Source organism: Urocampus carinirostris, chromosome 9 (assembly GCF_059441175.1).
Source record: "Urocampus carinirostris isolate Australia breed hairy pipefish chromosome 9, RoL_Ucar_1.0, whole genome shotgun sequence".
In the NCBI taxonomy this organism is placed as follows: Eukaryota; Metazoa; Chordata; class Actinopteri; order Syngnathiformes; family Syngnathidae; genus Urocampus; species Urocampus carinirostris.
In genome coordinates this window covers 36,637,577-36,648,709 of record NC_142357.1, presented here as the reverse complement: position 1 = coordinate 36,648,709, position 11,133 = coordinate 36,637,577, and the positions used below count along the sequence as shown (strand labels likewise).

The 11,133-nt window shown below is 40.6% G+C and overlaps 1 protein-coding gene across 1 annotated transcript; it reads right to left on the bottom strand.

The window, feature by feature from the left end:
* Positions 1-2,924: 2,924 nt before the first annotated feature.
* On the bottom strand, positions 2,925-10,866 carry LOC148360189 (uncharacterized). The gene is made up of 4 exons (XM_088344197.1): positions 10,509-10,866; positions 7,379-7,464; positions 7,234-7,303; positions 2,925-5,252 (listed from the first exon to the last, which is right to left on the bottom strand). Exons 1-4 carry the CDS (start codon positions 10,789-10,791, stop codon positions 4,618-4,620), a joined length of 1,074 nt encoding a protein of 357 aa, XP_088200323.1. The 5' UTR covers positions 10,792-10,866; the 3' UTR covers positions 2,925-4,617.
* Between the last annotated feature and the right edge of the window lie 267 nt (positions 10,867-11,133).

The following is an 11,133-nucleotide window of genomic DNA, read 5'->3' as shown; positions in this document are numbered from 1 at the left end:
GGAAGTGCCTTGTTCGTGGAAATCCACGCAGGACATTCCACAAGAAAAAGGAAAAAGAAACAAACACGGAATAGACTTACAAGTTCTCTCTACTTTTTAGAATGACCTTATATGGAGTTCCTATTGTTCTACATCATTTTAAAGACACTCATTTCACATATTACCAAAACTGAAACATATTAAAAAAAAAAATCAACCTGAGCATTTAATCAAAAATTTATTCAGGTTAAGCTCTTCGACTACAGGAAGGAACAGTAAAAAAAGTACAAAAAGTAAGAAAAAAATTCAACAAAAATGGACTGGAGGTAGGTTAAAACATAAACAACGCCGTACAACATTTTAAAAGCTCTTTGACCAGCGTATCGCTCAAATATTCGGTTTAAATCAGAAAACATTCTTGTTAAAAAAAAATCAACGGCATTTACTGGATATACCGGTACAATAATAATAATAATGAAAATGACAATAAAATGATAATTAATTGGAAAATCAAAATCTAGAATTGAATCTAAGAAAATATATTAAAGTCCTATGCAAAGTACAGCTAATGACAAAAAAACGTAATAACAGTAGACAATGAGGCCGTTTTTCAGTATTACATAACAGTGTTGTAGAAAATTCCCATGAAAAAGTATTTTCCCCCTGTTAAATTTCTCTTTTTGCATAAATAGTATGAATCAAATGTCAAGATTAAAATTGTTTGCTGTCTTTTCAAGTGAAAATTTTAAACAAAAGCAAAATTACATTCAATACAAACAGATTTCAGGAAAAAATAATTAAATAACGAATTCAAAATGGAGGGATGATAGAGGTCAGTGGCTCTCAACTGGTCTGACTTGAGGACCACCATTCCACCCCGAAGACAATCTGTGACACAAATCGAGGAAAATGTCCACTTCTAAAATCTATCGAATTAAAGGATTGTGCAGTTGAAAGCACAGATAGTAAAATATCCATCCATCCATTGTCTGCATCCTCAGTAGGGTCGCGGGGGTGCCGGAGCCCATCCCAGCTATCTCCGGGCAGTGGACACTCTGAACTGGTTGCCACACAGGGACAATTTGCTGTCTCATTCACACCTAGGGACAATTTGGACCAGCCAATTATCCTGACATGCATGTTTTTATAATATGGGAGGAAACCGGAGTGCAAGCACGGGGAGAACATGCAAACTCCACACAGGAAGACTCGATCTCATGACCTCAGAATTGTGCCGCACACTCGCTAACCACTGCACTACCTATAGTAAAATATATTCACCTTTTTTCCCCAAACATAAAACCTACAGCAAAACCAATATGCGCGGCAGTTCTGAGGTCATGAAATCGAACCTCCTGTGTGGAGTTTGCATTTTCTCCCCGTGCTTGCATGGGTTTCCTCCGGGCGGTGTGAATGAGCGAGCAAATTGTCTGACTCTGTGTGCCTTGTGACTGGCTGGCAACTGGTTTGGGGTATCCCCTGCCCACTGCCCGAAGACGGCAGAGATGGGCTCCAGCAGCCCCGCAACCCTACTGAGGATAAGCGGTGCATGGATGAATCTACCCAAAATATCAGTAAAACCTATACCTGAACAACAAATATTAGCTAATTATTTAGGTAATAAAGAATATAATGATAAAAAAGAAATACTTTAAACCATTCACAGTAATTTTCAGCACTGCTTTACTGGCAGATCCTCATATAATCATGTACACTTCATATTCTTCTAATGAATCGTTGTCACCGTTTTCCTTCCCTTTATCACAAACTTTCTTGGAACTCATTGAAATGGGCCAATTAAATAAAATGAAAACAAATCCCAATAGAATGAGATGTGGTCCCTCTCAAACTCAAAACAGGACAGTGCCAATTGATTTATCAGCAAGAAGGGATGGAACCGGGCATTATTATAATAATAATAATAATAATAATTTCCTTGTATTGTCATTCTGTGTAACAATATACACAGAACGAAATGTCGATTGCACCTGACCCGTTGTAGCGAGCCGATGCAGCCGCAGCCAACAGAGGGCGCCGCCGACCACTTTTTAAGTCTTAGGAATGACTCGGCCGGGGCGCGAACCACCGACATTGCCATCTACTGTTAAGGAGTGTAATTAACCCTGCGTTTTTTTGGCATAGCAAATTCTTGCGACCCACCAAAAAAGTCCGCGACCCATAAGTGGGTCGTGACACACCAGTTGAGAAACACTGATTTAGATCATTTAAAAAAAATCCAAATAGAAGTTTTTAGCGTGTTAGTGTAGCCATTCGTTGTTTTTTTTCACGATAGCGGCAATTGGCAACACATCATGGACGACTTCTTGTCATCGATGAATATAGAAGACACAAAATCTTTTTCTCTACACTTTAACTTGAGAGTTACAAAGGGTGAAACCGTCGGATGCTCTCGACAGCCCTAGACATCCTCGCTGTCAAACTGTTCACTGCCTCGTGAAGAAGGAAAACACAAAAAGAGTTTTGGTACACTTGAAATAATTCACTGGCATTAACGGCGACAGACGTCATTGGCTGAAACCATCGGCTGCCCTGTGGAAGTCATTGGAGTCTAACTGATCGCCGCCATCAACAAATTGGTAGATGCAGAAAAAAATAAAAGCCGTTTTTGCTGCATTCGAACTCATTCACTAACGACGGCTACAAACGTCATTGGCAATCAACTCTTGGCTGCTGTTGACGGCTGTAGACGTCAATGGAATCAAACCACCGGCTGTCATTGACAGAGATGTTAAATACGAAATTGTTTTTCATGCGTTTGTTCCCTCCCGTCTTGATTACTGTAATGCACTACTCTCAGGTCTCCCGAAGTCCAAAATCAAGAGCCTTCAGCTGGTTCAAAATGCTGCAGCGAGGCTTTTAACTAAGACAAGGAAGTTTGATCACATGACCCTGATTTTAGCTAACCTGCATTGGCTCACTGCTAGCTTAAGATGTAATTTTAAGGTTCTTTTGGTATTATAAAAAATATGCATGGACTTGCCCCTCATGTCATTCGGTCATTGTTGTAAGTTTGATTTTGTATTGTGCACCCTTTTCAGAGTACAGGACAGTACTGCAGTGCTTCTTTCTGCCAATTCCGGCATGTAGCGCTGTGATGGGGTCACCCAGCATCCACCCGAAGAAGAAATACGGCTTCCTTTTCCTAGTTCGTGTGCAAACATTATATAAACATTTTCATTGTTTAATATCTCGTGCATCCATTCAATATGGTTGGTGTAAAGTGTAAAGAGGAGCGACGTTTCATTTGAAATTAAAGTGAAATAAGAAAGCTTGATGCGGTTGATAAAATGGTTGGATCGGTTTTTTTTTGCCCACTTTACACCACGGAGGAGGAAGTCGCCTAACCTAGTCAAGTCATGTTTATTTGTATAGCCCTTAATTCCAAAGAGTCTCAAAGGGCTGCACAGATCAAAGACTATTGCAGATCAAAGACAGACAGATTATGACACCATCCCCTGATATTGTCAGCATAAAATATAGGTTATTCATATGATATAAAATAGAAGTGTGTTTTAAGCTTAGATTTAAACATTTTCACTAAGGTTGCAGATCGAATCTCAGGAGGAAGAGCATTCCACAGCACCGGGGCCCGGATAGAGAATCCTCTTGAAACTGCGGATCTCTTCTTGGCTCTTGGGATCACTAGTAGACCAGCATTTCCCAATTTCGTTGTCACAATATGTTAACCCATTTTGTAACAATGACAATAAAGGTATATTCTATTCTATTTTATTTTATTTTCAGAGCGAAGGCTCCGGACTAGGACATAGGGGGAAATTAAATCTGAAAGATATGAGGGAGCAAGTCCATGCATGATTTTGTATAATACGAACAGAACCTTAAAATCACATCTTAAGCTAACAGGGAGCCAATGCAGGTTAGCTAAAATCGGGGTCATGTGATCAAACTTTCTTGTCTTAGTTAAAAGCCTAGCTGCAGCATTTGGTACCAGCTGCAGGCTCCTAAATTTGGACTTCAGGAGACCGGAGAGTAGTGCATTATAGTAACCTCTAAAGCTCATCTTCCAAAAGTAAGTTAAACTCAACTTTATTTATCTTTATTTGTATGCTACTTTATTAAATGTTTATTTTCTCGTACAAAAAAAATACATGTTACTTATACAAACCTTAAACATACAAAATATAGCACTGAAGCAACTTACGAACAAATTCAACTTGCAAACGATCGTGAGGAACCTTTCTCGTTCGTAAGTTGGGCAGCGTCTGTATTTTAAAATTTAAATCACCATTAAAAAAATCTTGAACTATGATAAGTATTTTAGTCTACGACTGCTTTATTTTGAAGTCAGACGAAGTCTTTGTGTGTGAATAAACCGCTCCAAAAATCGCATTAGATTTCTGTTAAGGTAAAAGTTTACCGTTTCAAGTTTTAAACAAGCACATATTGTTGTTTTTCCCCCCCAATATTCTAGAGACAAACTATGATTCGCGCAAAAATAGAGTGCTCAATGAAATCTACAGCTTTTCAACGTCAAAAGCTAGGCATGTAGGAAACCATTGACTGCCCTACAGTAGACGTCACTAGCATCAAACCACACGTTGCCATTGACGGTTATAGTCGTCACCGGAGACGGACGAGTTTCTTTCCGTTTCCGTGTCAAAGCGGGCCGTTTGCGTTGTGGGTGGTCAAGTGTCGGCGCAGGTTGCTGGGATTATTGAAGCTCGCGGTGCAATGGGAGCAAGAGTAGGGTCTCTCTCCCGAGTGCGTCCTCTGGTGGATCTTGAGGCTGCCGTTCTGCGTGAAGCGTTTCCCGCACAGCGAGCAGGCGTACGGTTTCTCTCCGGTATGGATGCGCATGTGGATGGTCAGCGTGGACTTGTTGGCGAAGGATTTGCCGCACATGACGCAGGAAACGTGCGTCTCGCCAGTGTGGGCGGCGCGATGCGCTATCAGTTCCTCCCGGTTCGCCAGAGTCGCGCCGCAAAGGTTGCATTCCAGAGATTTGTGGGCCGGGAAGGCGGGATTGGACGGGAAGTGGTCCAGGTGGGTCGGGTGTCCCCCCGGGAAGTCTCTCGATGTGGACAACTGGGGCGGCCTGTTGACGTCCGTGTTGAGGAAGCCGTCGTGAGGATCGAGAATTTGCGGGTCGAAAAAGGTTTCCATGTCCTCCTGGAGGGAGGCGTGTCCTCCCCCGCAGACGTTGACGATTCGCAGTTCCTCATTGGTCGCGGAGGACGCCGCGGTCGCTTCCTGGTTCTGGACTTCATTGTTCTTTAGGAAGGCGTCCTGACCTGAAAAGACAATTTTGCTGAGAAACCTTTCAAATAATGTAGTCCCCCGGGATATGTCAACCCCGCCTTATGCCTCTTTACACCATGACAGGGGTCTCAAATTCAATTTCTTGAGGGCTGCCGGAGCTAAGGTTGAAAAACATTCCACTGTTCTCAATTATTAAATATTCACTACATAAAACAAGCAACAAAGATAAAATCAACTTCATTACAATTATTAAGAAAATAAAAAAGGTCAGTAATAAATAAATACAACAATATTTCAGCAAAAAGGTACTTCCGTACATTTTATACACAAAATACGATTAAAAAAATAATAGGATTAATATGGGAATAAATGAATCTTACTTTAAAATTTCGTATTAAGGTGAGGCCCCCAAAACAGCCCACGGACCGCAAGGTAAAGACCCCTGTTTACATTGTAAAATTCTGATGTTTTTATGGGCCCCATTTCGGGCATTTTCCCCACTATGCGATGTCAACAAATTATTTTGCATGCCGAAGAACTTGCAGTGTTTGTGCGAGTTAAATCTCCCGTGTCTGCTATTGGTTGACATCACAGCTTAATAAAAATACTGAAACGCTACAGGCTGAACACAATCCCACAATGCCCGTCTCTCTTCATTCAGTTAAGAATCTAATGTGCTTCATAAAAACCTAACAAGTCTTTGATAAAAAAACAACAACATCTTTTTACTCTATTTATTTGCTATGGGTCCAAGGCTTACAGTAATGCTAAAGGGAGAAGCAGAAACATGATAACCATTGTAATAAAGCTTCTGATCCTCATGAAATATGAAAAAGGCACACTGACCACTTGCCTAAATTGCATGGTTATGACCAATTAATGATTGAGGAGAGGATTAAAGTAACTAAGTCAAGTGAATTTAAATTGTCTGCTTTTATATAGCACTTTTCAAGTCAATAAAGACCTCCCAAAGCACTTTACAATGTGCTTCACACTTACCCATTCACACACACTCACACACCGATAGCAGTGTCAGCCATGCAAGGGAATTAAGTCATGACAATCCTCGCAAATTGAAGTTTCAAATCAGTTTTAATTCAAAACTACCGTCCTCCACCTCTGCATCCACCTGCTACCCCACTTGACCAGCTCAAGTCATGTCACAACAAATGTAAATATAATGCTATGATTCTTTAACATGAATATTTTTCTATATTGTTATTTGATCTGATATGTGACACTTAAGAAGTACTTACCTTATACTATTTTGATGTTTTTTTTATCCGGGCTATCAGGGGTTAGGAAAGCATTAGCTAATTAGAATCGGTTTCTATCCCCCTCTATGTGGCAATTTCACTATGCGATCCCCACCACAGAATGGATTCACGCGTATCCTGGTGTTATATTGTAAGTAACTATATAAAGTAAAATATTTTCCCATCAATAGATTACTTTTTTATTTTATTGTAGTTTTTAAAACATGTTTCAACCATTCAATATTGGACCCCAGATTATTGTTTTTTTTCAGCCAAGCACCTACGAAACCGGTGTTTAGAGGATTTGTTTTATGTTGTAAATCAATTTAAAAAACATATATAAATAGAAACAAATATTTTCCCAGCAAAATGTCGAAATGTAATGCATGAATTCTGTGCATTTTCTAATTTCACTAAGAAATTTTAATTTAAACTTGAAATTTAGTTTGAAATGTCTTGGAAAAAAAAACACGAAAATAGGGTAAACTAGTTTACTTTCAAGTGAAGGGCGTTTTTAAGATGGGTTTTTATTTTTGAATACATTAAAAAACATCTCATTTGCATTTGACACTGTCCCTATCTATGATCACATCTAATGCTCTACCGCCATCTTGTGGCGACTAAAGGCTATGCTAAAGCCTTTTTTTAAATTTATGGCAGGGATTAACGCTCATGCTGCAATCGAATTGTCGAATTGTCCAAAGAAATCCACCACAAACCTCGACAAGAGTATTGATAAAAGGTCTTTGATACTGACTTGGTCCGCATCCTCCAGTATCTTCTTCATCTTTGATCAGGATGACGTCAGGGATCTCTTCCAGTGCATGCTAACAGAAAATAAATGATCGTTTCAAAAGAAAATGTCACTTTTATTTTATTACTAAAGGACATTTTCAAAAAACCTCTTTAGTGTCAGCAGGAGCTGTCTCAGGCATTAAGTTGACGGAGATGGGAGAACTCTCTTGGAAGGATGGAGGCTTTGAGACAACTGCAAATGAAAAAAGAATTTTTTTGTGAAACGAGAGTTAATAAAATAAATGATATTGTGGGTGGGCAGCACGGCGGAGCAGTGGTTATCGCGTGTGTGGCACAGTTCTGAGGTCATGAGATCGAACCTTCCTGTGTGGAGTTTGCATGTTCTCCCCGTGCTTGCGTGGGTTCCCTCTGGGCACTCCGGTTTCCTCCCACATTCCGAAAACATGAATGTCAGGTTAATTGACTGGTCCAAATTGTCCCTAGGTGTGTATGAGCGAGCAAGTTGTATGTCCCTGCGCGCTCTGTGACTGGCTGGCAACCAGTTCAGGGTGTCCCTTGCCCACTGCCTGAGGATGGGCTCCAACACCCCCGCGACCCTACTGAGGATAAGCGGTGCAGATAATGGATGGTAGATAATTCAGCTTCATACAAGAAGTATTAAAAATACGTCGCTTCCAAATAATATAGATTAGCTCTAATATGCTTCCACTAGGTGATATTATTCGCAAGTATGATATCAGTTTCCATTGCTACGCAGATGACACTCAACTCTATCTCCCGATGGAGGAATCTGCCACACTAAACTGTGGAAATTTGGAGGCCTGCCTCACTGAGATAAAAGAGTGGATGTCACTCAATTTCCTGCGTCTTAACTCTGAAAAGACTGAAATGTTAGTTATTTGTCCATCTAAGTCCCGTGACTTATTCTCTAAAACCGCTGTGAACATAGACAATTGCCACATCACACAGAGCGACTCACTTAAAAATTTAGGTGTCATTTTCGACCCCGATCTGTCCTTTCAAACACATGTGAAGAAAATTACTAGAACCGCTTTCTTCCATCTCCGTAACATTGCTAAAATTCGTCCTATACTTTCTCAGTCGGATGCGGAAATCATAATTCACGCGTTTGTTACCTCCCGTCTCGACTACTGTAATGCACTACTTTCCGGTCTTCAGATGACCAGACTCAAGAGTCTTCAGCTGGTACAAAATGCTGCAGCGAGGCTTTTAACAAGGACAAAAAAGTACGATCACATCACCCCGATTTTGGCTAACCTGCATTGGCTCCCTGTTAGCCTAAGATGCGATTTTAAGGTTCTCCTATTACTATACAAAATCATACATGGACTTTCCCCCTCATATCTTTCAGATCTGATTTCCCCCTATGTCCCGGCCCGAAGCCTTCGTTCCGAGAGCGCCGGTCTCCTGGTGATCCCAAGAGCCGGTGACAACGATTCATTAGAAGAAGTGTTCCGCTGGTTCGAGAGCGTTCTCCATCCGGGCACCGGTGTTGTGGAATGCTCTTCCCCCTGAGATCCGATCTGCAACCTCAGTGGAAATGTTTAAATCTAAGCTTAAAACTCACTTCTACTCTATAGCATACGAATAACCTAAACTTCTTATATGTAATAACTTGTGAAGCCCTTAGAGACTATTTGTGATTAAGGGCTATACAAATAAAAATGACTTGACTTGACTCTAATACTGAATGTCAAGGAAAATATATCACCCCGTCTAATCAAGTGGCATTATTTCAGCTGTCCATATGAGTAGTTTTGTGTACAGTATGGCTTTTACACCATCCGTATCTATAACATCTTTCCTACAAACTACTCTCGGTATATGATCCGTTTAACTCCTAGTTTATTTGCATTTGTGAGATCAGTCAACCAAAGATGTGTCACGCGCGTTTCCGGTAATTGCGTTTACTCGAGTCAGTGAACCGAATCATCCGAGTTGACTTCGTTTACAGTCAATGATGCGGATCATCCGACTCTGCAAACTCGCCCGTTTCGCTGTCATCTCACAGAATCGTGGACATTATTTATGAGTTAAGGCTTTGCAGCTTCAACTTGGAGCCTCTTGGTTGCATCTCTGATCAGTTTTCTCCTTGTATGATCTGAAAGTTTAGGGGGACGGCCTGATCTTGGTAGATTTGCAGTGGTCTGATACTCCTTCCATTTCAATATTATTGTTTGCACAGTGCTCCTTGGATGTTTAAAGCTTGAGAGATCTTTTTCTATCCAAATCCAGCTTTAAACTTCTCCACAACAGTATCTCGGACCTGCCTGGTGTGTTCCTCGTTCTTCATAATGCTCTCTGCACTTTAAACAGACCTCTGAGACTATCACAGTGAAGGTGCATTCATAAAAGGAGACTTGATTACACACAGGTGGATTCCATGTATCATCGTTAGTCATTTAGATCAACATTGAATCATTCAGAGATCTTCACTGAACTTTTGGACAGAGTTTGCTGCAATGAAAGTAAAGGGGCTGAATAATTTTGCACACCCACTTTTTCGTTTTTTTATTTGTTAAAAAAGTTTAAAATATCCAATAAAGTGCGTTCCACTTCATGATTGTGTCCCACTTATTGTTGATGCTTTACAAGAAATTACAGTTTTATATCTTGATGTTTAAAGTCTGAAATGTGGCAAAAGGTTACAAAATTCAAGGGGGTAAATAGTTTCTCATTTTCCTGTCCCCTTGTTTAAATCTAAGCTTAAAACACACTTCTACTCTATAGCATATGAATGAAATATATTTTATGTAGATAATATGTGTAGTTTTTGCCCTCATGTAGGTTGTAGTTTGCAATAGTCTTTGATCTGTGCAGCCTTTTAAGACTCTTTGTGATTAAGGGCTATACAAATAAACATGACTTGACTTAAGTGTTTGTTTTTTTACTTTTTCCTTCCCCACATGTCGGTTTCAGATCAGGGGAGGTTGTAATCGTGGCCTATGCTGCCTTTTGAGACATTTTATGATTAAGGGCTCTGCAGATAAATGTGACTTGGCTTGATTTACTAAATATAACTACTCTAGGAGGTAATGGGGGGGGGCTTTTCAAGGTCTTTTGGACGGAACACGGGTTTCTTTTCGACCAGTTTTTGCTGTCTGGGTGGGAGTCCATGGGGACGTGTCCTAAATTTTGGGATCATGGTTTGATTTCCAAATATAGTTTAACCAAATAAATACGTCTTTAAGACGTAACCCAGTCGTTCTCTTTTCAAATCTGATCGTCTTGAAACTTCTCCTTCGTTTTGTTTACCTGGCGTCTTGCTCCTGGGTCTGGAGACGTTGGTCCTGAAAGAGGAGAAGCGGGCTGCCGGGCGATCTCTCCTAGCCTGGAGGCGCAAAGAGAACATCTCGCTCCTCATGGTTTTCATCCTCGTTCTGAGGTTCTCGTTGTCCCGCAAGCTCTGGTTAAGACTCAGGCGCAAAGACGCCGAGCTTTCGGAGAAAAGCTGGCTAATTTCCAGCACCGCCGCCTTCACCAGCACGTCCATAATGGACAAAAGCTGCGACTCCAAGTTTAAATTGTCCGTCGGCATGTTTTTGTGGACGTTATTCGGAGGAAAGGCGTTCGGAAACGTAAAGCTAGGACTCAAGGGGTTAGCCTGTTAGCTACTTTAAGCTAAAATACAATGGAACTTCCGGTTTGGGACGTAAATTACCGTAATGCTTGTAAAACTGAAGCCTACTTTTTAAATTCAATTAACGAGATGCTACAGTGAAGTTAAAGGCCAAGTGTGTATTTTATAGCAACCCCTAGTGGTATAAAATAAAAAAATATAAAATTGTCCGTCGGCATGTTTTTGTGGACGTTATTCGGAGGAAAGGCGTTCTGAAACATAAAGCTAGGACTCAAGGGGTTAGCCTGTTAGCTATTTTAA